Source organism: Microcebus murinus, chromosome 5, assembly GCF_040939455.1.
Source record: "Microcebus murinus isolate Inina chromosome 5, M.murinus_Inina_mat1.0, whole genome shotgun sequence".
NCBI lineage: Eukaryota > Metazoa > Chordata > Mammalia > Primates > Cheirogaleidae > Microcebus > Microcebus murinus.
In genome coordinates, this window is record NC_134108.1 from 111,922,977 (window position 1) to 111,948,976 (window position 26,000).

The 26,000-nt window shown below is 46.8% G+C and overlaps 1 protein-coding gene and 1 long non-coding RNA gene across 3 annotated transcripts in view; both read right to left on the minus strand.

Moving 5' to 3' along the window:
• Nucleotides 1-1,334: 1,334 nt before the first annotated feature.
• AIF1 (allograft inflammatory factor 1) overlaps nucleotides 1,335-26,000 on the minus strand; it is a 31,270-nt gene continuing 6,604 nt past the window's right edge. The window contains exons 1-6 of one of the 2 annotated variants that reach the window (XM_012741066.3): nucleotides 3,573-3,705; nucleotides 3,363-3,424; nucleotides 3,217-3,283; nucleotides 2,539-2,580; nucleotides 2,192-2,354; nucleotides 1,335-1,546 (exon numbers count right to left, since the gene is read on the minus strand). In XM_012741066.3, coding sequence (XP_012596520.2) covers nucleotides 1,462-1,546; nucleotides 2,192-2,354; nucleotides 2,539-2,580; nucleotides 3,217-3,283; nucleotides 3,363-3,424; nucleotides 3,573-3,597 — 444 coding nt within the window. In that variant the 5' untranslated portion in view covers nucleotides 3,598-3,705 and the 3' untranslated portion in view covers nucleotides 1,335-1,461. Of the gene's footprint in view, nucleotides 1,547-2,191; nucleotides 2,355-2,538; nucleotides 2,581-3,216; nucleotides 3,284-3,362; nucleotides 3,425-3,572; nucleotides 3,706-26,000 lie in introns of those variants that run through there. The other variant, XM_012741065.3, reaches the window with a different exon arrangement.
• LOC142871000 (uncharacterized) lies at nucleotides 11,875-18,593 on the minus strand. Its single transcript, XR_012919350.1, has 2 exons — nucleotides 18,368-18,593; nucleotides 11,875-13,028 (listed from the first exon to the last, which is right to left on the minus strand). It is a non-coding gene; the product is annotated as an uncharacterized LOC142871000 (long non-coding RNA).

Genomic DNA, 26,000 nt, shown 5'->3' on the forward strand with positions numbered 1-26,000 from the left:
CTGAGGTGGGCGGATTGCTCGAGGTCAGGAGTTCGAAACCAGCCTGAGCAAGAGCAAGACCCTGTCTCTACTATAAATAAAGAAATTAATTGGCTACCTAATATATATAGAAAAAATTAGCCAGGCATGGTGGCACATGCCTGTAGTCCCAGCTACTTGGGAGGCTGAGGCAGGAGGATTGCTTGAGCCCAGGATTTGAGGTTGCTGTGAGCTAGGCTGACGCCACGGCACTCACTCTAGCCTGGGCAACAAAGCGAGACTCTGTCTCTAAAAAAAAAAAAAAAAATGAAATTTGGTTATATAATAGGTGCTCCATAAAAGTTAGCCACTAATTTCATTATATTCAGGTATTCAATTTATTCAGTGTTTACATTTAGCAATGACCTTTCCTTCATCTGCAGTTCTGAGCAGTTGCGGCAGGTCTATGGGATCAGCGAGCAGGACGCCTCCCTGGCTTTACAATTGAAAAGGGCCACCATGGGAGGCCCCAGTGGCTAGGTCTGTCCTTATTACATGAATCAAGCTGGGCTAATCGTATTCTTTCTTTCCAGGGAGTCAGGAAATCTAAAATAGTGGCCAGAGGAGGGGTTTGCTAGAGCTGACTCATCTGGACCCCTTGGGGAAGGAAAGGTCTGGCTTCATCAGAAGCCCTGGGGCCTTTAGGCTCCTGCCTTCCCTGGGGTTGCCCAGTCATCCCTTTCTGCCATTCAGAGATCCTATATCCCCATTATCTGCACACAGTAGCCTCCTAATACAACTCCTTTTCCCTTCATTAGATAGACTCAGTTTCTGTAGCTTGTCCCCCAAAGGACAGCAATGATGCATTTAACTCTTAAAATTATCAGGCCTTAGACTATTGTGAATCCTTTAGTTCATTCAATAATACCAGTTCTTTCATCCATCCATCCATTCATTCAAGTTTTAAACATTATTGAGGGTTTATGATGTGTAGCCATGACACTGTAGATCATTTTATCTCCATTTTCAGATAAAGGCCTCAGAGAGGCTGAGTAATTTGTCAAGGTTACAAAACTTACAGTGATGGAGAATGTTAATTCAAGGTATTCCTCATTCTTCATGAAAGCTACCATGGGCCTGGATAATATTCTTTTTGTCTATACATGGTTTTTTGTCCTGCCTTAATTCCTTGAGGTCAAGGCTTCTTCTACAGCTGGAGTCCCTCTAGGTGCACAAAGACATCTGCTATCATAGATGCACTACAGAATTGTTGATGGGTTGTTCATGTGGGCAAACTCTTGCTACCCTTTCCTCAAAGAAATTTCTGTCCTTCCCAAACCCAGGGAAAAATGTCTCCCAAATAAAAACCAAGCTAATTTGATCTGACAGAGGAAGATAATTTATTTAATTTGGTTTGACTCTGGCTCACAATTTTGTCTTCTTTTTCCATGTCCCAGTCATTAGAAGCCCCTTCAATCCCACCATACCCCCTTTCCCCTCAAATCAGGGCAACTCAGAGATAGCTTTCTTAGCTGAGGGACCAATGGGCTTTTCCTGTTCTCTTGCTTTCTTCTCATACATCAGGATCCTGGTTGAGACAGGAAGAGACACAGGCATCAGGGAACACTCCTCTCAAGGGAATAAATCATAGGCTGAGGGTGGGAAGAGAAGAAAGAGGGTAGGGGTGGAAGTGTGGGAGCTGTGGGGACCAGGACCAGGGGAAGGGGATGGGGATGGGACCTTGGAAGGGTCTCTCTTAGGCTAGAAGAGTGGTTGCTGAGGAATGTGTAGAAAAGTTGAGCCTGGGGGGTGGGGGTGGGGGAGGAGAAAAAGAGTAAGTATAGAGGAGGGTGGAACTGGACCCTCACATTTTTTTTTTTTTTTTTTTTTTTTTTTTTTTTTTTTTGAGACAGAGTCTCACTTTGTTGTCCAGGCTAGAGTGAGTGCCGTGGCGTCAGCCTAGCTCACAGCAACCTCAAACTCCTGGGCTCGAGCGATCCTTCTGTCTCAGCCTCCCGAGTAGCTGGGACTACAGGCATGCGCCACCATGCCCGGCTAATTTTTTATATATATATCAGTTGGCCAATTAATTTCTTTCTATTTATAGTAGAGACGGGGTCTCGCTCTTGCTCAGGCTGGTTTTGAACTCCTGACCTTGAGCAATCCGCCCGCCTCGGCCTCCCAAGAGCTAGGATTACAGGCGTGAGCCACAGCGCCCGGCCTGGACCCTCACATTTTTAGGATGGCAGATCTCTTGCCCAACATCATCCTGAGGAAGTCAGGGTAGTTGAATGTTTCCCCAGAGCCACTGGACACCTCTCCAATTAGTTTCTTTAGCTCTAGGTGAGTCTTGGGGACCCCAAGTTTCTCCAGCATTTGCTTCAAGGACATGATATCTGGAGGCCAAGGATGGGAGTGGAGAAGAGGAGGAATCCCTCTCTCTCTCCCCCCACCTCCACATTCCCATTCCCCTTCCTCCTACTCTGGTAGGTAAGCCCTCCCAGACCATAGGGTTGGAGCACTAGGAGAAACCCCAGTCTTCCTAAGCCTGCCCACTCCACCAAATCGCCCTTTTCTCACCTATATCTCCATTTCCATTCCAATCAAGCTCCATGTATTTCCCTGGGTGAGGGGAGAGAGCAGAGAGGGTAAGTGCTGGCTAGAAGGTCTCTGGCAGGGGTTGAGGAGGGGTAGCTGACCTAGGGCTGGGGGGAAGGGAGGCAAAGGTGGAGGAAGTGGGGTGGGGGAGTTGAGGGGCCCTGTTAGGGTATAAGGGATTAGAGGGGATGCTGAGAGGGGCAGGCCAGGGAACACAACATTTGGGGTGGCAATAAAGGCAGACTCCCCTCTTCTGACCAGGAAAGTAAATTTTGTGTCCCTCCTGTCTCCGCCCAGTTCTTTTTTTTTTTTTTTTGAGACAGAGTCTCACTTTGTTGCCCAGGCTAGAGTGAGTGCCTTGGCGTCAGCCTAGCTCACAGCAACCTCAAACTCCTGGGCTCAAGCGATCCGCCTGCCTCAGCCTCCCGAGTAGCTGGGACTACAGGCATGAGCCACCATGCCTGGCTAGTTTTTTCTATATATAGTTAGCCAATTAATTTGTTTCTATTTATAGTAGAGACGGGGTCTCGCTCTTGCTCAGGCTGGTTTCCAGAGTGCTAGGATTACAGGCGCCACCACACCCGGCCTTTCCACCCAGTTCTTACGGAAATCTTACTCCCTACCCCAATCCCCTTTCCACCTCTATAGCTTTTTCCTTACTTTTGAAGGCTTCCAGTTTGGAGTGCAGATCCTCATCACTGCTATATTTGGGATCCTCCAGGAATTGCTGTTGGGGGATAGTAAGAGCCAGGGTAGGCCCTCCCTGCCCAGATGCTACCCACCAGGCTCTGCCCCCTTCCTTTTACCTTGTTGATTTCATCCAGTCTCTCTTTCTGCTGGGCCTTCAGCAGTCCGAAAGCTTTTCCTCCTGTGGGGGCACAAAGCTTCATCAATCCTCACCCTCACCTTCCTCACCTCACCCCATGCCAGCCCAGGGATATCTAGAGTCTGCTCCAAGGCCAGGTCTGCCCCTCCTTGCTCCTTTTTCCTGCTTCTGCCTCTTCCACCCTCCCTACCCTGCAAATCTCTGGTCTTGCTCATAGCTCCCCAGATGCTGGTGGAGGTGGGAGACAGACCCAGCGTCTCCTCTGTTGTAGCACTCACATTCTCCTCTCCCAAACTTCCCCTTTCCCCTCATTCCCTCCTCCTCTACCTCCCAGGCCTCACTTCCCCATCAGCTTCTGCTGACACTAGCACCCCCAGAAGAAGGGGGAGCTGGGTATAAAATGGAGATAAGAAAATAACCATTCTCTTAAATTCCTCTTAAATGAGAGTCCAGTGTGTAATGAAATGATAGTTTGCTAAGCCACTGGAGGTGACGGAGGTGTTGGGGGACGTTTAGTCTCAGGAACAAAGGACCTTTGAACAGAAATCTTTCTGAGCACCTACTAGGCTTTCCACCCTAACACCAAGGTTCAGGTAACTATAAGACCTTGCATTTTGTCACATTTCTTTTCTTTTTTTTTTTTTTTTTTTTTTTGAGACAGAGTCTCACTTTGTTGCCCAGGCTAGAGTGAGTGCCGTGGCGTCAGCCTAGTTCACAGCAACCTCAAACTCCTGGGCTCAAGCAATCCTCCTGCCTCAGCCTCCCGAGTAGCTGGGACTACAGGCATGCGCCACCATGCCCGGCTAATTTTTTCTATATATATTTTTGGTTGTCCAGTTAATTTCTTTCTATTTTTAGTAGAGACGGGGTCTTGCTCTTGCTCAGGGTGGTTTCGAACTCCTGACCTTGCGCAATCTGCCCGCCTCGGCCTCCCAGAGTGCTAGGATTACAGGCGTGACGCCTGGCCTGTCACATTTCTTGAGTCTGGGCTGGCGGGTGTGGATAGGGAGCGGACTGAATCTTTGAACACTGTGGATGGGAGAAGAATCAAGTCTGCTGGCAGCTCCCAGAGGTTGTGGCCAGATGGGCACAGGGCCTGGAAAGGGAGAGAAACCTCACTTCCAGCCCAGCAGTTCCGAGACCCTTCGAAATATGGAATCATCTAATAGAAGACTCTCATCTCCTTTGAAATCTTCAGTGAAATCTGTGGAGATCAGGGATTAGAGAATTTTATGTTTGTTTATTTCGAGACAGGGTCTTGCTCTGTTGCTTGGGTTAGAGTGCAAATAGTGTCATCATAGCTCACTGCATCCTCCAACTCCTGGGCTCAAGCGATCTTCCTGTCTCAGCCTCCAGAGTATCTGGGACTATAGGCACAAGCCACCATGCCCAGCTAATTTTTTCTATTTTTCTTGTAGAGACAGGGTCTTGCTCTTACTCAGGCTGGTCTCTAACTTCCGACATCAAGTGATCCTCCTGCCTTGGTCTCCCAGAGTACTAGGATTATAGGAGTGAGCTATCTTGCTGCCTGGCAGGAGTTAGAGAATTTAAGTAGATTCTTTGGAGGAACTGAAAGTGGTACTGAAAGAGACATTTGTGGACACAAGGGCCAAGGAGTGAGGCCGACATCAGCTTTGTGTGCTGCCACGTATTCATGCACATATGCGTGTTCATGTGGCATGAGGGCTGGTGGCCGTGTTTTACGGAGTGGGTGATGGCCTCTGATACATGCCCTCCCCAAGCATGACATTTTCCCCTAGCCAAAGCTGGCTAGTCACTTCCCACAGAGGTGAGGACAGCACATCCCCTCACTGAGAGGTCCTGGTCCAAACTCCCTACTCAGGGCTCCATCCCCCCTGCCCAGCACTGATGAAGACACCTTTCTGTCTCTCTTCCCCGCAACCTATTTCCTCTTGTGCAGCTGGGAGTTTTCCCTTCTCACTGCCCTCTCCCTGCCCTGGGCAGGTGGTGGAGATGCTGGAGTGGACTCTGACTTCTTGACTTCCCTTTATTGCGGGAGCCCTGTCCCCTGCAGAGAGCGCTCAGTGCCTGCTGGGTGGGAATTCATGTCGTTATTCATGCATCCATTCCACAGATGTTTGTTGAATGCTTACTGTATGCCAGGCATGCTTCTAGGCCTGGAGAACCCAACAAATGAAAACTCTTTTTTTTTTTTTTGAGACAGGGTCTCATCTCACTCTGTTGCCCAGGCTAGAGTGAGTGCCGTGGTGTCAGCCTAGCTCACAGCAACCTCCAACTTCTGGGCTCAAGTGATCCTCCTGCCTCAGCCTCCCAAGTAGCTGGGACTACAGGCATGCACCGCCATGCCCGCTAATTTTTTCTATATATGTTAGTTGGCCAATTAATTTCTTTCTATTTATAGTAGAGACGGGGTCTTGCTCTTGCTCAGGCTAGTTTCGAACTCCTGACCTCAAGCGATCCTCCTGCCTCGACCTCCCAGAGTGCTAGGATTACAGGCATGAGCCACTGCACCTGGCCAAAATCTCTTGTTCTGATGGTCAGTCTAATTGGGGAAGGCAAATATTACAAATAAATAAGTATATGAAAGGTGATAGGTGCCTGTAGAGGAAACCGAAGTAGGGAAGAAGGGTCGAAGTGCTGCCAGGGGACTGAAGTTTTAAGTAGGGTGGTCAGGCAAGGCGTCTCTGACAACGTGATATTTGAGCAAAGATTCCAAGGAGGCGAGGGAACAAACCATGTGGATATATGGGTAAAATGGAAAACCACTTCTGGCTCCTGAAGCGGGGTAGGTATTGCTATGGCTGTTCCTGTTGAATCCAGAACTGTAGCCAGATGTGGGACTGGAGGACAAGCAAGAGATGCTGACTGGGTCCAGAGATCCCAAGGAGTAGGACGAGGAAGAGGGAGAGGAGGAATTAGTGGATCCCTAACAACAGTGAGACAGCGATGCATATCGCCGGAGGGGTGAGGAGCAGCCTGGCAGCAGCTGGAGCTCTACAATGAGCATGTCCTGACACAGACGGGAGAGGAGCCTCACTGAGGGGCTCTTTGACGTCTTGCACAGGGGAGGGACCACTGCATGGGCCACAAACTCATTAACAGCTTGAAATCAATGTACTGACTCATTCACCCCAGCTTCCATCACCTGGGTATCAGGATACTTCCTTGTGGTTTCAAACATGTCACTTGTTTCTAATTTGTGAAACTATAAGTTCACGTGAGCCTCATGGACTCTGGCTTGGGCAAGCTGCTTCTATGTAATTAGCAGTGATTCCACCTTGATAAAGTCCTGTGGTCTGCAAAAAGGAAAATACACTGTTTTTCTTTACACTCACAACATGCATATATATACAATGGAATATTATCCAGCCATCAAGAGAAGGAAATCATGTCTTTTGCAGCAATGTGACTGGAACTGAAGGCCATTGTCTTAAGTGAAACAGCTCAGACACAGAAAGAGAAATACCGCATGCTCTCACTTGTAAGTGGGAGCTAAATGCCGTGTACACACCGAAACAGAAAACAGAATGTGGGACAAGGAACACTTGAGACCCAAAGGGATGGGGGAGTGGGAGGAGAGTGGATGGTGGGAGGTGGCTTGGCGGGTACAATGTGCTTTGCTCCAATGATGGATGCACTGAAGGCCCTGACCCCACCACGGAGCAACATATCAATGTAGCAAAGCTGCATTTGTGCCCTATAATGTATACAGCTAAAAAAATACAAATAAAAACAAAAATAAACTTAAAAATTAAAAAAAGCAACAACAACACTTCACTTCTCATACCAAATGTGTGCGGGCTTCTCCCGCACCAACCAATTCTCCTATTCCTGGTGGGTACTGACAGCATGTACTACAATTTGACTAAATTCTGACACTATCTACCCAGAATTATTGTCCAATCCCACAAGTTAAAGGTCTCAGTCCCACAAGATTACAAGATTGCCCCTACAGTTTTATTTTTTTAAGAGACAGGTTCTCTTTCTGTCATCCAGGCTTGAATGCGGTGGCATGATCATAGCTCACTGCAGCCTCGCACTCCTGGCCACCATACCTTGACTGTCCCCACTTCAGATGCCAATCACAAACAAGTTTGAGGCTCCTGGACAGACCAGCTATAATTATCAGGGGTTCCTATGACTCCCTCCTCTGGTTCAATAATTTGCTAGTACCTTTCCAATAGTCCCTGAAAAACATTTCTTTTGCTACAGTGGTGCACAGAACTCAGGTAAATACTTAACATTTACTGGGTTATTATAAAGGACACCACTCAGGAACAGTCAGATGGAGGAGTTGCATAGGGCAAGGTATTGGGTGTGTGTGTGTGTGTGTGTGTGTGTGTGTGTGTGTGTGTGTGTAGCTTCAATGCCCTCTCTGGGCACGACACCCTCCAACACCGACACCCCTGCATTCACCAACCTGGTGGCTCTCCAAATCCCATCCTATTGGGGGTTTTATGGAGGCTTCATTATTCAGTCATATTGATGAAATCACTAACCATTGGTTAAAAGTCAGGGGGTAGAGCTGAAAGTTCTAACCCTGTAATCACACAGTTGGTTCCCCTGGCAACAGACCCCTCCTTGGGGGCTTTCCAGAAAGTCACCTTATAAACTCTGGTGTAGTTGAAAGGGGCTTGTTATGAATAACAAAAGAAATTATTTTCACCTTTGTCACTTAGGAAACTATGAGGGGTTTAGGAGCTCTGGCTTGGAGTCTGGATAGAGACCAAAATATATATTTCTTTCTTTCTTTTTTTTCTTTTTTTTTTTTTTTTTTTGAGACATAGTCTCGCTTTGTTGCCTAGGCTAGAGTGAGTGCCATGGCGTCAGCCTAGCTCACAGCAACCTCAAACTCCTGGGCTCAAGCAATCCTTCTGCCTCAGCCTCCCAAGTAGCTGGGACTACAGGCATGAGCCACCATGCCCGGCTAATTTTTTCTATATATATATTAGTTGGCCAATTAGTTTCTTTCTATTTATAGTAGAGACGGGGTCTCGCTCTTGCTCAGGCTGGTTTCGAACTCCCGACCTCGAGCAATCCGCCCGCCTCGGCCTCCCAGAGAGCTAGGATTACAGGCGTGAGCCACCGCGCCCGGCCTCTTTCTTTTTTTTGAGACATGGTCTCTCTCTGTTGCCCAGGCTGGAGTGCAGTGGTGTCATTATAGCTGCAACCTCCAACTCCTGGGATCAGACAAGCTGCCTGCCTCAGCCTCGGGGAGTAGGTGAGACTGCAGGTGCACACCACCACGCCCGGCTAATTTTTCTATCTTGTAGAGATGGAGTCTCACTATGTTGCCCAGACTGGTCTTGAACTCCAGTCTCAAGTGATTCTCCTGCTTTGGCCTCCCAAAGTGCTGGGATTACAGGTGTGAACCACTGCACCCACCCAACCAAAATATATATTTCTTATTATCACAATCTCACAATGGGAGAGCATTATAGGCAGAGGAAGCAGTAAGTGCGAAGGTGCTTAGGTGAGGACCATGGGGATATCTGGAATGTTCATGGGGCAGCAGGGAGGCCTGTGCAGCTGGAGCCAGGAGAAGGTGAGGACAGCTTGGGCAGGGCCTTGCAGGTCATTGCAGAGACTCTGGCTTTTATTCTGAGTGAGGCTGCCTCCCAGACTGGTCTTTGCAAGGATGACTTGGCAGACTGCCAGGTGGGATAGTGTTTAGATGCTCAGAAAAACTTTCTGGGATAGAGAAAGCGACAGCTGCTCTGACTACAAGTCAAAAGTGGAGACTAAAGAACATATAGAACAAGCAGGCGGGGGAGGAATCTCAGGGCCTAAACACAGATGTGGAGAAAGCCTGTGAAGAACAGACTTGCAAGAAGACGTTTGGGCTTAGAAAGCAACACCCCAAAACACTGGTGCTTTGAAATACTGAGAGGCCTTAGAAGCTGCCTCAGAATCAAGGTCCCTCTAACGTTGTTCCTCTTCCAAGCACAGGGAGGGACTCTTTCTGGAATTTCCTTATCTGACTAAGAAAGCTTCTTTCCAAAAGAAACACAATTGTCTGAAGACACCCTCCCCAGGGAACTCATCAAATAACCAGGAAAGGTCAACCGCCAGAGAGGAGAAAGCTTAGGGAGTGACCACCATGCAGGACAGACTTCATCCATATTTCTGAGGGCGGCTCCAGATCACTTGAGGAACGTTGTCCGCATAACAGGACACCCTTCGTTCCTGTGCAGCTCCACCTCTCGCCCCCAGTAGCGGCTGCCTCCCGCCTCTCGCCTCCCACGTCCATTCATTCTCCTTGAGGATTTACTGTCCCTCTAAAGAAAAGTCTGCACTCCCCATCTCCCCTTCCCTGAAGAAAAGGAGCATATAAACTTCTCTACTGCACTGGGTTATTGGGTGATCACTGTGGACTTTCCCCTGTGAGTGTTAAGACATTTGTATACCTTTTCTCCTAGTAATCTGCTTTTTGTTAGTTGATTTTCTTTTTTTTTTTCTTGAGACAGAGTCTCACTTTGTTGCCCAGGCTAGAGTGAGTGCCGTGGCCTCAGCCTAGCTCAAAGCAACCTCAAATTCCTGGGCTCAAGCTATCCTCCTGCCTCAGCCTCCCGAGTAGCTGGGACTACAGGCATGTGCCACCATGCCTGCCTAATTTTTTCCATATATATTAGTTGGCCAATTAATTTCTTTCTATTTATAGTAGAGACGGGGTCTCGCTCTTGCTCAGGCTGGTTTCGAACTCCTGACCTTGAGCAATCCACCCGCCTCGGCCTCCCAGAGTGCTAGGATGACAGGCGTGAGCTACCTCGCCCAGCCATTGTCAGTTGATTTTCAGCAAACCCTCAGAGGGTGAAGGGGAAGCTTTCCCTTTGCCCCTACAAAGACACCTCCACCCAAACTTGGGGGCCCAGCCCCCGGGGGCTAGCTCCCAGTGGTTAAGGCTGGGAGGTGGTGGGGCCTCTGGGCAGACAGCTGCGAGGCTGCCCTGTGGCACCGCAGCAAGGGACCCACTGAGAGCCTGGAAATCAGATGAGTAGATTCCCCTCTGACAGGCTGCAAGGTCTGCATCTGAGCAGATATGCAGAACTTTTTAGCCAGTGGTTCTCAAAACGTGGTCCTTCCACCAGCCTCACATGGAAACCTGTTAGAAATGCATGTTTTGGGCCCCCAACCAGACCTACTGAATCAGAAATTCTAGGGATGGGGCCAAGAAAAGCTTTTTAACAAGTGCCTCAGATGCTTCTGATACACATTCAAGTTTGAGAGCCACGGCCCTGGAGAAATAGAGTAGCTCCCAAGCTTGCAAGGTTTACCTTGCCCTGGCCAAAGGTATTAACATAGCTTAAGAATAGGTCAGTGGTGGCCAGGCGCCTGTAATCCTAGCACTCTGGGAGGCCGAGGCGGGCGGATTGGTCCAGGTCAGGAGTTCGAAACCAGCCTGAGCAAGAGCGAGACCCCGTCTCTACTATAAATAGAAAGAAATTAATTGGCCAACTAATATATATATAGAAAAACTTAGCCGGGCATGGTGGCGCATGCCTGTAGTCCCAGCTACTTGGGAGGCTGAGGCAGAAGGATTGCTTGAGCCCAGGAGTTTGAGGTTGCTGTGAGCTAGGCTGAGGCCACGGCACTCACTCTAGCCTGGACAACAAAAGCGAGACTCTGTCTCAAAAAAAAAAAAAGAATAGGCCAGTGGGCTGTGAAGCTGAGAAAAGGAGTGGGCCACCCAGGCCAAGGCTGTTAGTGCCCCGCCAAGCAGTCAGGGAGAAAACACTGAGCTGGCTCAATAAAAGGACCTACCAGAACCCCTGAGACTAGAGCCCTGTATGTGGCTAAGGGCCCTGGTTATGATTCCATGCTGTCCAGGGGAATTGTTGATTAGAGTTGGGCTCCACGGAACGTGCCTATGGAAGAGCGTGCACTGACCAGAGAGCACGAGTGATTGTGCGTGTGCATGTGTGTATGCCCTGGGCATCTTCTGTGTGCACCTCTGCTTTCCCTCTCCCGCTCTGCTCTTTGCTCTGGGAAACTAACCTGCGTAGACTGTGTCAAAGGGTGCGTCTGGCTTCCAGCTGATTTTATTTTATTTTTAATTTATTTTTCATTTTTCTCACTTTAAATCAAAAGCTAACCAGCTGATTTTAGCTGCTGGAGGGGAGGCCTGGCAGGAAACAGCAGGAGGAAGGACACTGAGGTGGGGGCATTCATCCTGAGGGCTCTCTTCCCACCAGGTCACCTCAGGTTAGCCGAAGCCTCCACCCAAGGGCAACACTCCCCTCTGGGACTGTCTTCTCCCAGCCTCCCGGAGCCCAGGAGACAGATTCCAGGTGATCCGTAGACTTAGATGGGGAAAAAATGTCCGTCCTTTTTTCACGTCCCGTGTTACAGGTGCTGCCTTGACACTTCACAGTTTCAAGTTTTCATTTAAGCCAAGCAACAACATCCTTTGTACTGATATGTCTTAATTTATGAAAACTGAACTTCAACTTGCCTGTATTTTAAATGTGTTGTCTTTTATTTAAGATGGTAATAAAGAAGTACATGATTGATTCTATTGAGAGTTTTTATTAATATTTTGGTAACTAGAATTCAATACAATTGGTTTATTTTATTATATTTTGGTTTTATTTTATGCTTTCCTAGAATGCCAAAGGGATCCATGGCACAAAATAAGGAAGAGCCCTGCTGTAACCTCTCTCTCTCTGCATCCCTTTGGGCTTGGGTGTGACAATATATTAAATATCCATTGTGGCTCCCCTATGCCCTTACCCATACCTTTGTAAATAAACTGCTCTCCTCAAATTCCTCTAAATTGTGGGTGCTGTTTCCTTTAGGCCCTGACAGCGCGTGCGTGTATGTGGGGAATGTGGGGCCACGGTGCTGGCAACAAGCGATCTCTGTGGCTCCATTGCTCATTGCAGACGAACAAAAAGACATCTGGTGTAGGCACTGAAGGCTAAAGCTTGGTTAACAAGAGGCTGCAAGGTGCGGCCTGTACTAGGATGGCAGCTCACCAAGGTTGCTGTTGTCAGAAGACTTTTCTATTTTTTTTTTTGTTTTGTTTTGAGACAGAGTCTTGCTCTGTCACGTGGGCTAGAGTGCCATGGTGTCAGCCTAGCTCACAGCAACCTCAAACTCTTGGGCTCAGGAGATCCTCCTGCCTCAGGCTCCTGAGCAGCTGGGATACAGGCATGTGCCACCACCATGACCGGCTAATTTTTTATTGTTGTTATTTTTAGTAGAGACAGGGTCTCATTCTTGCTCAGGCTGGTCTCGAACTCCTGACCTCAAGCAATCTTCCCGCCTCATGCTCCCAGAGTGCTAGGATTACAGGCGTGAGCCACTGCACCAGGCCAGGAGCCTTTTCTAAAAAGTCTCCCTGTGGGGCTTTGAGAGGAATGTGGCAGCAGCTTATTTTTAAATCTCCCCTCTTGCCTACTGGAAACCATAAAGAGAATGGAAAAACACACACTATATTTTCAGTAAAGCTAAGAGGCACAGAAAACTGACAACTCCAAATTATGTGTATGTGTGACCAAATTCCAAGCTGAGCAGACATCCTCAGCAGTGCCAGGGAAGAGCAGGAAGGAGCGAGTTCCGGGTGAGTGGTGCACCAATGGACGATGTCCCTTCCTGGGAGGAGAGGCCCCGTGCACTGAGGCAGGCTGGACCGAGGCCATGCCATGGACTGAGGCAAGTGCTGCTGGGAAAGGAGGAGAGAGTATGTTTATGAAGTGGCCCAAGGGACTTCCAGGTGGTGGATCTCATAAAGCACCAGCAAAATTCCCCTTCTAATACGAAATGCATCCTCACTTGGGTGACAGCAGCTGTGGGGCCTCCATGAAATAGACAAGGCTGAGGCTGGTGGCAGAAGCTTTCTTTTATCTTTTTTTCTAGACAGAGTCTCACTCTGTCACCCAGGCTACAGTGCCGTGGCGTCAGCCTAGCTACAGCAACCTCAGACTCCTGGGCTCAAGTGATCCTCCTGCCTTAGCCTCCCGAGTGGCTGGGACTACAGGCGTGCGCCACCATGCCTGGCTAATTTTTTCTATATATTTTTAGCTGTCCAGCTAATTTCTGTCTATTTTTAGTAGAGACAGGGTCTTGCTCTTGCTGAGGCAGGTCTCGAACTCCTGAGCTCAAACGATCCTCCTGCCTTGGCCTCCCAGAGTGCTAGAATTACAGGTGTGAGCCACTGTGCCCAGCCTAGAAGCTTTCTTAACCTGGAGAAGTTCTCAGAGGCAGAAGAGGTAGTGGCTACACAAAGGTACAAAATTTTAAGGAAATATCCCATTGTTATAGCAAAAGAGGAGCAGCCCTTGAACTTGTAAGCCTGGAAAGCTATCCTGGGCCCTCTCCCTACCCTCCCACAAAGTCCTGCTACTAATAGTTCAGAGAAATCTAGCTCGTTTAAATGTAACAAAAAGAAATGGCCAATGCTGTACAGTTAACTATGAGAAAAAAGCTAAAAGAGAACAACACAATTTACTGACAGATGATGATATACCAGAAATAGACAACGAAACTTAGCCCTGCAGCAACCGAAGAAGGCTACACATCAGAAAAACAAATAGAGGAGGGAAGGAGGGTATGGGTGGGAACAGGAGGAAAATACCAAGCCATTCCAAAAATGAGTATGAAATTTCATGGGAGAAGAGAGATAGATGATATATATTCCTAATTTAATTTTTAAATTTTTCTTTATTTCAGCATATTATGGGGGTACAAATGTTAAGGTTATGTATATTGCCCATGCCCCCCTCTCCCCTATATTCCTAATTTTAAAAATCACAAATGAGCCCAGGCCTGGTGGCTCACACCTGTAATCCTAGCACTCTGGGAGGCTGAGGCAGGAGGATTGCTCAAGGTCAGGAGTTCGAAACCAGCCTGAGCAAGAGCGAGACCCTGTCTTAACTGAAAATAGAAAGAAACTAATTGGCCAACTAAAAATATATAGAAAATATTAGCTGGGTATGGTGGCACACGCCTGTAGTCCCAGCTACTTGGGAGGCTGAGGCAGGAGGATTGCTTGAGCCCAGGAGTTTGAGGTTGCTGTGAGCTAGGCTGATGTCATAGCACTCTAGCCTGGGCAACAAAGTGAGATTCTGTCTCAAAAAAAAAAATCACTAATGAGTGTTGTGAAATGTTTTTGCTATTTTAAAAATCTGAATGGTTGTTTATCATGAAAGGCATTTGTGAAATGCTTTTAGTGTATTGATTGAGACGGTTACAAGGATTTTTCTCCTTCATGTCTTATTGCTGGCTTTTATATCTAGATTCCATTAATCCCAGGAAATAAGTTGAGAAGCTTTTCCTGTTTTCTGACCTCTAGAATAATTTTATGTGACTGAAACTACCTCTGTTTTGAAGGTTTCCTAACTATCTGGACCTGGTGACTTTTTGGTAGTTAACATTTTAATACCTGACGCATTTTCTTTAATGATTATAGGTTTTTCAGGCTTTTAATTTTTTCTTCACTCAGTGTTGGTCACATATTATTCTAGAAAATAATTCATCTTAGCCAGGTGGAGTGACACACATTGCTGTTGTCCCAGTAACTCAGGAGGCTGAGGTGGGAGGATCGCCTAAGTCCAGAAGTTTGAGCCTAGCCTAGACAACAGAGAGAGACTTTATCTCTAAGAAAGAGAAAAGAAAAAAATTATTCATCTTATCAAATTTTGCAATCTAAATATCTACTATATCTGAGATTATATTCCCTCTAAATTATTTATTTTGTATGTGTGCCTTTTCTCTTTTTCTGCTTAATCAATTTAGTCAGAAGTTTATTAATATCAGTAGTCTCTGTAAATATACATTTCTTTTCTGCTTTATTGTTTATTTTCTATTTCATTAATTTCTTTTTTTATATAAAATAAAGTTTTTATTTCTATTTTTAGTAGAGACAGGGTCTTGCTCTTGCTCAGGCTGGTCTCATGAACTCCTGAGCTCAAACGATCTGCCCACCTCTGCCTCCCAGAGTGCTAGGATTATAGGTTGTGAGCCACCTCGCCCGGCCTATTTCATTAATTTCTAAATTATCTAAATTTCTAAATTATCTTTATTATATTCTTCCCTAATTTGGGGGGATACTTCCATACTCTTTTTCTGATTTCTTTCTTTTTTTTTTTTTTTTTTGACATAGAGTCTCTGTGGGGCGCAGTGGCTCACGCCTGTAATCCTAGCACTCTGGGAGGCCAAGGCCGGCAGATTGCTTGAGCTCAGGAGTTCCAGACCAGCCTGAGCAAGAGCGAGACCCTGACCCAGTCTCTAACAAAATGAAAAAAAAAAAAAAGAGAGAGAGAGAAAACCCAGCCGGGCATGCCTGTAGTCCCAGCTACTCAGGAGGCTGAAGCAGGAGGATCGCTTGAGCCCAGGAGTTGAAGGTCACAGTGAGCTACTGATGACGCTGCTGCACTCTATCTAGAGTGACAGAGGACCCTGCCTCAACAAAAACAAACAAGGCAACTGAGCACCCTCCTCACAATCCCCCATCTCTTTTTATTGGAAAAAAAAAAGTCTCTTTCTGTTGCCCTGGGTGGAGTGCAGTGGCATTGCCATAGCTCACTGTGACTTCCAACTCCTGGGTTCAAGCAATCCTACTGTCCTGCCTCAGCCTCTCAAGTAGCTGGGACTACGGGCACGCGCCCCAACACTCAGGTAATTATTCTATTTTTAGTAGAGACAGGGTCCCACTATTGCTTAGGCTGGTCTTGAATTTCTGAACTCAAGCAATCCTTGAGCCTTCCAGACTGGGCCTGCCTTGGCCTCTTAGAGTGCTAGGATTACAGGCCTGACCAAGCCCCACCTCTTTTTCTAATTTCTTAACATTTCTGTTCAGCTCATTTATTTGTTATTTACCTATTTATTTTAGAGACAGAGTATTGCTCTGTCACCCAGGCAGGCTGGAGTGCAGTGGCAAAATCATAGCTCACTGCAACCCTGGATTCCTGGGCTCAAGCAATTCTCCTATCTCAGCCTCCCAAGTAGCTGGGACTACAGGCATGTACCACTACGCCTGGCTAATTTTTTATTTTGTTTTATTTTTTGTAGAGACACAGGGTCTAAACTCCTGGTCTCAAGTAATACTTCCTCCTTAGCCTTCCAAAATGCTGGGATTACAGACTTGAGCCATCACCCCTGGCCAACTTATTGATTTTTAAACTTTCTTAGCATGCACACTTTTTTCTTGCATGAATTGTTTTAGCTACATTTCATTTTTTTAATTTTAATTTTATTTTTTTTTACCTTAAAGCATTGTCCAACATCTCACAGTTTTGAAAGGCACAATTTTCACTGTTTGTCAGTTAAAAATATTTTATTTTTAGCCGGGCGCGGTGGCTCACGCCTGTAATCCTAGCACTCTGGGAGGCTGAGGCGGGCAGATTGCTTGAGGTCAGGAGTTCGAAACCAGCCTGAGCAAGAGCGAGACCCCGTCTCTACTATAAATAGAAAGAAATTAATTGGCCAACTAATATATATATAAAATTAGCCGGGCATGGTGGCGCATACCTGTAGTCCCAGCTACTCGGGAGGCTGAGGCAGCAGGATTACTTGAGCCCAGGAGTTTGAGGTTGCTGTGAGCTAGGCTGACGCCACGGCACTCACTCTAGCCTGGGCAACAAGCGAGACTGTCTCAAAAAAAAAAAAAAAAAATTTATTTCATTATTATTTTTTTGAGACAGAGTCTCACTTTGTTGTCCAGGCTAGAGTGAGTGCCGTGGCGTCAGCCTAGCTCACAGCAACCTCAATCTCCTAGGCTCAAGCCATCCTCCTGCCTCAGCCTCCCGAGTAGCTGGGACTACAGGCATGCGCCATCATGCCTGGCTAATTTTTCGTATATATGTTTTTATTTTTTTTTTTACCTCTCCCCCTCCGCCGTATATATGTTTTTAATTGGTTAATTAGTTTCTTTCTATTTTTAGTAGAGATGGGGTCTCGCTCAGGCTGGTTTCAAACTCCTGACCTTGAGTGATCCTCCCGCCTCAGCCTCCTAGAGTGCTAGGATTACAGGTGTGAGCCACCGTGCCTGGCCAATTAAAAATATTTTAAATTTTATTATAATATTTTCTTTTGGCATTTGACTTATTTGCAAGTAGGTTTTTATTTTATTTATTTATTTATTTTTTGAGACAGAGGCTCGCTTTGTTGCCCAGGCTAGAGTGAGTGCTGTGGCGTCAGCCTAGCTCACAGCAACCTCAAACTCCTGGGCTCAAGCAATCCTCCTGCCTCAGCCTCCTGAGTAGCTGGGACTACAGGCATGTGCCACCATGCCCAGCTAATTTTTCTCTATATATTAGTTGGCCAATTAATTTTTTCTATATATATTAGTTGGCCAATTAATTTCTTTCTATTTATAGTAGAGGCAGGGTCTCGCTCTTGCTCAGGCTGGTTTTGAACTCCTGACCTCGAGCAATCCGCCCGCCTCGGCCTCCCAGAGTGCTGAGATTAGAGGCGTGAGCCACCGCGCCTGGCCTACAAGTAGGTTTCTAAATTTTGAAAATATAGGTTGGGCACAGTGGCTCTCGCCTGTAATCCTAGCACTCTGGGAGGCCGAGGGGGGAGGATTGTTTGAGCTCTGGAGTTCAAGACCAGCCTGAGTAAGTGTGAGATCCCCATCTCTACAAAAAATTGAAAAATTAGCAGGGCATGGTGGTATGCACCTGTAGTCCCAGCTACTCAGGAGGCAGAGGCAGGAGGATCTCAGACAGAGAGACTTGTCTCTAGGAACTGAATAGATAAACGAAGCCTGATGCTCAGCGAGGGTGGGGTGAAGGGGATTTTCAGCAGAAACCACACTATCCACGAGAGAAGCAATTAGGCTAGCTTCCTCCTGAGATGAGGAGGGCCTTAGCTAGCAGTGGCAATGAAGAGATGGGAAAAGACACCCATGGCATTTCAGAGGCAGAATGGACAAGACGCAGAGATTGTTTGGATATGGGAATTAAGGGAGAAGGCAGAGTAGGAGGAATCCCACATTTTTGCTTTAAGTGACTGGTTACATTGTGTTCTCATTCACTGGGACAGAGATTATTGGAAACTGACCTGGTTTGGGCGAACACTGATGATTTTGATCTCAAACTTCTGGCCTCAAGCAGTCCTCTTTCCTCAGCCTCCCAAAGTGCCAGAATTACAGGAGCCCAGCCCATACTGATGATTTTGAAATGCCTGTGGAAATTCAGTGGGAGACCTCTAGGGGGAGTTGGATATTCTTAAATCTGGACTCAGACCTCAAGAAAAAGTCCTGGTGGGACTGCAAACCAGTGCAACCTCTGTGGAAAGCAACATGGAAATAACTTAAAGCGATACAAATAGATCTACCATTGATCCAGCAATCCCATTACTGGGCATCTACCCAAAAGAACAAAAGACATTCTATAAAAATGACATCTGAGGCCAGGCGAGGTGGCTCACGCCTGTAATCCTAGCACTCTGGGAAGCCGAGGCAGGTGGATTGGTCCAGGTCAGGAGTTCAAAACCAGCCTGAGCAAGAGAGAGACCCCGCCTCTACTATAAATAGAAAGAAATTAATTGCCCAACTAATATATATATAGAGAAAAAATTAGCTGGGCATGGTGGCGCATGCCTATAGTCCCAGCTACTTGGGAGGCTGAGGCAGTAGGATTGCTTGAGCCCAGGAGTTTGAGGTTGCTGTGAGCTAGGCTGATGCCACGGCACTCTAGCCTGGGCAACAAAGTGAGACCCTGTGAGACCCAAGAAGACATCTGCACTATAATGTTTATAGCGGCACAATTCACAATTGCAAAGATGTGGAAATAACCCAAGTGCACATCAATACATGAGTGTATTAATAAAATGTGGTACATGTATACCATGGAGTACTACTCAGCTATAAGAAACAGCGGTGATATAGCACCTCTTGTATTTTCCTGGATAGAGCTGGAACCCATTTTACTAAGTGAAGTATCCCAAGAATGGAAAAACAAGCACCACATGTACTCACAAGCAAATTGGCTTCACTGATCAACACCTAGTGCACATATAGGAATAACATTTATCGGGCATTGGGCAGGTGTGGGGGGAGGAGGTGATGGGTATACACACACATAATGGGTGTGGTGCACACTCTCTGGGGGATGAACTGGAGGGGGCAAGGGCAACATATATAACCTAAACATTTGTACCCCCATAATATGTAGAAATAAAAAAAGAAAAATAAAAAAAAGAAAAAGTCCTGAGGTGGAGATACAGATTGAGGACTTGAAAGACAATTAAACAGTAGTGATGACTGTGACTAAGACAGGACTGTCTAGGTAAGCCGTGGCAGATGCTCGAAATTTGTTGAATGAAAGTGGGAAGGTGAGTACAACGGTGTACGCCTATGATCCCAGCTAAACTTGAGAGTCTGAGGTGGCAGGATTGCTTGAGCCCAGAAGTTTAAGGCCAGTCTGGGCAACATAGACTGCATTACGAAAAATAGTAATAATAACTTAAATGTATTTAAAAAGAAAGTGGGAGAGGCTGGATGTGGTGGCTCACACCTGTAATCCTAGCACTTTGGGAGGCTGAGGTGGGAGGATCACTTGAGCCCAGGAGTTTGAGGTTGCTGTGAGCTAGGCTGAGGCCACGGCACTCTAGCCTAGGTGACAGAGTGAGACCCTGTGTTAAAAAAAAAGTGAGAGAAACATCCCAAAAGACTTCCAACAGGAGAATGATGTGAAAGCACCTGTTTAGGGTACAAAAGTTGGGTGGGGGGTGGGGAGGGATACGGGCTGATGGCTATGTCCCTGTGAAAGAGGACATGAGATTCCACATGGTGATGGGATCCAAAGTGTAGGTCACGGAGAGTCAAGGTGATGGTTGGAGTGGATAAGGTGAAGCAACTGTGTAGTTACACACTTAGGGGAATGAGAAAGCATTTGGGAGACAGATGCGAGAATGTTCATAGAGATTGATCCATAATAACAAAATAACAAAAAACAGAAACAGCCAAATTGTGCACCATCAGGTGAATGAATCAACAAGCCGTGCTGCGTCATATAAAGGATTACCACCCAGCAAACTATTTTTTTTTTTTTTTTGAGACAGAGTCTCACTTTGTTGTCCAGGCTAGAGTGAGTGCCGTGGCGTCAGCCTAGCTCACAGCAACCTCAAACTCCTGGGCTCGAGTGATCCTTCTGCCTCAGCCTCCCGAGTAGCTGGGACTACAGGCATGTGCCACTATGCCCGGCTAATTTTTTATATATATATATCAGTTGGCCAATTAATTTCTTTCTGTTTTATAGTAGAGACGGGGTCTCGCTCTTGCTCAGGCTGGTTTTGAACTCCTGACCTTGAGCAATCCGCCCGCCTCGGCCTCCCAAGAGCTAGGATTACAGGCCCAGCAAACTATTGATATATGCGAAGACATGGATTAATCTCACAGACATTGAGCGGAATGAAAGGAGTTAGATGCAAGGCTGTGTGCTATATGACTCCATTGTATGAAGTTCAAGAATGGATTAAACTAACCCATGGGGGTATAAATCAATGGTTACATCTGGGAGGGGAGAGGGATTTACCAAAAAGGGGCATGGGGGAATTTTCTGGGATCCTGGGAATTATCTACATCTCAGTCGCAGTGTGGTTACCTGGGTGTACATATTGGCTGAAGATCATCAAACTGTACACTCAAAATCTGCATTTTACTGTGTAAACTTGTATCTCAGAGTTTAAAAATGTAATTTATGTGACCCTGAAGTCCACTAGGGAGATGGCAGAGGTTGAAATAGAGAGGAGGCTGGAGAGTCAGGGGTGTGTTCTTGATAAATATGAGGGGCTGGACAATGACAGCAAGAAGGAAAGAAGAACGAAGGTCATGGGGTTGGATGTTGTGAACCCCAGAGGACAAGTTGCTGTCAAAGGCTGAAAGTATCATAACCTGGGAGCCACTCAATAGTTGAAAATGTTGATGAGGACTTGGCCAGAGAAGTCATCCACACCTCACCCCTGCCAACCCTTGGGGGAGGAGCCTCCAGGTGATGCGGAAAATGTTGGGTGCCTGGATGCGGCCGCTTGCTGCCTCCATGTAGCTCCGCATCTCCACGGACCAGCGCTGCGCGTGGCCAGTTGGAGGGCACACTGCTGGGGCCACGGCGCCGCAACCCCGAGTGCCAGAATGCCCCCAGGCCCACGTGCCACTGCCTGTTTTCGGCCACACTGCTTGCATGATCCTGATTGGGTAATTTTTGAATCCCACTGTGTTTGATTGGATGTTAAAGCTTGTTGTTGATTGGATGTTAAAGCTTGTAGTTGATTGGACACTTTTTGAGCCCTACCAAGGGTATAAATGCAGAAGCAGAAGGGGAGAACATCGGAAGACACGAAGAGAGCTGTAACACTAGGTGTGCTGAGCCTGCCGTAGAAGAATAAAGGCTGTTTTCCGACTCTTCGTGTGCCTCTCAGTTCTTTCCCCAGTCAAATGAATAAGAGCTGTAACAGGAGCTGTAACCCTAGCTGCACACACTGCCCCAACACAGGGAGGCGGCGTCACCTGTGCTGGGGTTGCTGCACCTTCTGTGTTTTCACCCCTTTTCCGGCTCTGAGCTCTTACTCTTACTCCCACTTTACAGATGTGTAAGTGGTGGAACCAGGACTCCAACTCTGGCTGGTTTGTCTTCTAAGCCACATTGCCTGAAACTTGGAGTACGATCATGTGATTGAATGTGCACTGTGAAATTGAAAGTATGAGTTTTATCCCCAAGCCAGTTGTCCCTTTCGTGTCCCCACTGGTGGTGACCTCACCTCCCTCCCCAAACCATGGGCTTCTCATAGTTGAAGTAGTAGAGACAATTTTTCCCACCTTGACTCTCTGGGGTGGGATATGGTGTTGCTAGGAGGAGGCAAGGTAAGGGACAGGGCAGAAACCAGAATTAAGGCCCAAGTGAGAAAAACCACCATTGGTACCTCAGGCCCCCATGCTCTGTGACCACCAGGGGGCAGCCCTCATCTTGCCGTGGTGCTGCAGTCCTTGCCCTCCAGGTCAGGGGCCCTGGGGAGGCCCCTGCACTGCTGGAGAATGGCTGAGTTGGTCCTTCCCAGACTGTGTGGCATGTGTCCAGGTGGCTTAAGTAATTTGTTCACGATTACATAACTAGTTGGGGGGCCTGGCATTTGAACTCAGCCTGAATCCAAACCAGTGTTCTTTTTTTTTTTTTTTTTTTTTTTTTTTTGAGACAGAGCCTCACTTTGTTGCCCAGGCTAGAGTGAGTGCTGTGGCGTCAGCCTAGCTCACAGCAACCTCAAACTCCTGGGCTCAAGTGATCCTCCTGCCTCAGCCTCCCGAGTAGCTGGGACTACAGGCATGCGCCACCATGCCTGGCTAATTTTTTGTATATATTTTTAGTTGGCCAATTAATTTCTTTCCATTTATAGTAGAGACGGGGTCTCGCTCTTGCTCAGGCTGGTTTCGAACTCCTGAACTCGAGCAATCCGGCCGCCTCGGCCTCCCAGAGAGCTAGGATTACAGGCGTGAGCCACCTCGCCCTGCCCAAACCAGTGTTCTTAACCATGAGATTACGGCTTCTCCAAAGGATAGCTCTGACTGCTGCAGTGATGGGTGGGAACTGGACAATCTGCAAGGTGCTGTGAAACAGAGCTAGAAACACAGACACAGAGGGAAAAGAGAATATGAAAAGCATGGAAGGAGCCAGAGATGGAGTGGAGGGGTCAGCACGTGTCTCACCCAGCATGTTACACAGAACCCTGCTGTGTGCTGTGCTACCTCGGGAGGGGCTGGCATACTCTGGTACTCGTCCTTATACAGGCACGCCTCGTTTTATGGTGCTCCACAGGTACTGTGTTTCTTACAAATTGAAGGTTTGTGGCAACCCGGTGTCAAGTAAGTCTATCGGCCCCATGTTTCCAGCAGCAAGTGCTCACTTCAAGTCTCTGTGTAAGGTTTTGGTAATTCTTGCAATATTTCACATTTTTAATTATTATTTCATCTGTTATGATAATCTGTGATCAATGATCTTTCCTGTTCCTATTGTGATTGTTTTGGGGCACCACGAACCAGCCCACATTAGATAGTGAATTTAACTGATAAATGCTGTGTGTGTTCTGACGGCTCCATCCACCAACCGTTCCTCTGTCTCTGTTTCTCTCCTTAGGCCTCCCTATTCCCTGAGACACAATATTAAAATCGGGCCAATCAATAACCCTACAAAGACCTCTGAGTGTTCAAGTGAAAGGAAGTGTCGTACGTCTCTCACACTAAATCAAAACCTAGAAATGGGTCGGGTGCCGTAGTTCACACCTGTAATCCCAGGACTTTGGAAGGCTAAGGTGGGAGGATTGCTTGAGGCCAGGAGTTTGAGACCAGTGTGCAGCAGCTATTCACAGGCTTGGTCATAGTGTACTGCAGCCTTGAACTCTTGGCTTCAAGCCATCCTCCCACCTCAGCCTCCAGAGTAGCTGGGACTACAAGCACACACCACTGCACCCAGCATGAATTATGGTAAATCTACTCTGCCTCAGCTCTATAAATGGAACAACAAAGCCTGGATGATAGCACATCTGTTTACAGTATGGCTTACTGAATATTTCAAGCCCATTGTTGAGGCCCACTGCTCAGAAAAGATTCCTTTCAAATTGCTATTGCTCATTGACAATGCACCTGGTCACCAAGAGCTCTGATGGAGATGTGCAAGGAGATGAGTGTTGTTTTCATGCTGTGAACACGACATCCATTCTGCAGCCCATGGATCAAGGAGTAATTTCAAGTCTTACTGTTTAAGAAATACATTTTGGCCAGCCACGGTGGCTCACGCCTATAATCCTAGCACTCTGGGAGGCCAAGGTGGGCAGATTGCTCAAGGTCAGGAGTTCGAAACCAGCCTGAGCAAGAGCAAGACACCATCTCTACTATAAATAGAAAGAAATTAATTGGCCAACTAATATATGTAGAAAAAATCAGCCGAGCAGTGGTGCATGCCTGTAGTCCCAGCTACTCGGGAGGCTGAGGCAGCAGGATAACTTGAGCCCAGGTGCTTGAGGTTGCTGTGAGCTAGGCTGATGCCATGGCACTCACTCTAGCCTGGGCAACAAAGCGGAAAAAAAAAAAAAAAAGAAATACAGTTTGCAAGGCTATAGCTGGCAGAGATAGTGATCGCTCTGATGGCTCTGGGCAAAGTAAAGTGAAAACCTTCTGGAAAGGATTCATCATTCTAGAAGCCATTAACAATACCTGTGATTCATGGATGGAGGCCAAAATATCAACATTAACAGAAGTTTTGGAAGAAGTTGATTCTAATCCTCATGGATGACTTTGGGGGTCTTCAGTGGAGAAAGTAACTACAGAAACAGCAGGAGAACTAGAATTAGAAGTGGAGCCTGAAGATGTGACTGAATTGCTGCAATCTCATGATAAAACTGGAACAGATGACAAGTTGCTTCTTGTAGACGAGCAAAGAAAGTGGTTTCTTCTTTCTTTTTTTTGAGGCAAGGCCTTGCTTTGTTGCCCAGGCTAGAGTACAATGCATCAAACAGCATTGCATGCTACAGAGAAATCTTTTGTGAAAGGAAGAGTGAATCTATGTGGCAAACTTCATTGTTGTCTTATTTTAAGAAATTGCCACTGGGTGAGGTGGCATGTCTATAATCTCAGCCACTCTGGAGGATGAGGTGGGAGGATCACTTGAATTCAGGAGTTTGAGACCAGTCTGGGCAACATAGCAAGATACTGTCTCAAAAAAAAGAAAAAAAGAAAAGAAATTGCCACAGCCACCCCAACCTTCAGCAGCCACCACCCTGATCAGTCAGCAGTCATCAATACTAAGGGAAGACCCTTCACCAGCAAAAAGATTAGGACTCATGAAGACTCAGATGATCCTTAACATTTTTAGCAATAAAATATTTTAATATTAAGGATGTATGCTTTTTAGACATAATGGTATTGTATACTTAGTAGACTACAGTATAATGAAACATAACTTTTTTGTTTTGAGACAGGGTCTCACTCCGTCGCCAGGGTTAGAGTGCCGCAGCGTCATCATAGCTCACAGCAACCTCAAACTCCTGGGCTCCAGTGATCCTCCTGCCTCAGCGTCCTGATAGCTGAGATTATAGGTGCATGCCACCACGCCTGGATAATTTTTCTACTTTTTATAGAGACAGGGTCAAGCAATACTCTTGCCTGGGCCTCCCAAAGTGCTGGGATTGAAACATAACTTTTTTTTTTTTTTTTTTTGAGACAGAGTCTCACTGTGTTGTCCAGGCTAGAGTGAGTGCCATGGCGTCAGCCTAGCTCACAGCAACCTCAAACTCCTGGACTCAAGCGATCCTCCTGCCTCAGCCTCCCAAGTAGCTGGGACTACAGCATGCGCCACCATGCCCGGCTAATTTTTTATATATATATACATATATATATTAATTGGCCTATTAATTTCTTTCTATTTTCAATAGAGACAGGGTCTCGCTCTTGCTCAAAATGGTTTCAAACTCCTGACCTTGAGCTATCCTCCCCTCCTTGGGCTCCCAGAGTGCTAGGATTACATGCATGAGCCTCCGCACCCGGCCTGAAACATAACTTTTATATGCACTGGGAAACCAAAAAGATCTGTGTCTCACTTCATCGTGATATTCACTTTTTTTTTTTTTTTATATTTATAGTAGAGACAGGGTCTCCCTCTTGCTCAGGTTGGTTTCGAACTCCTGAGCTCAAACGATCCGCCCCCCT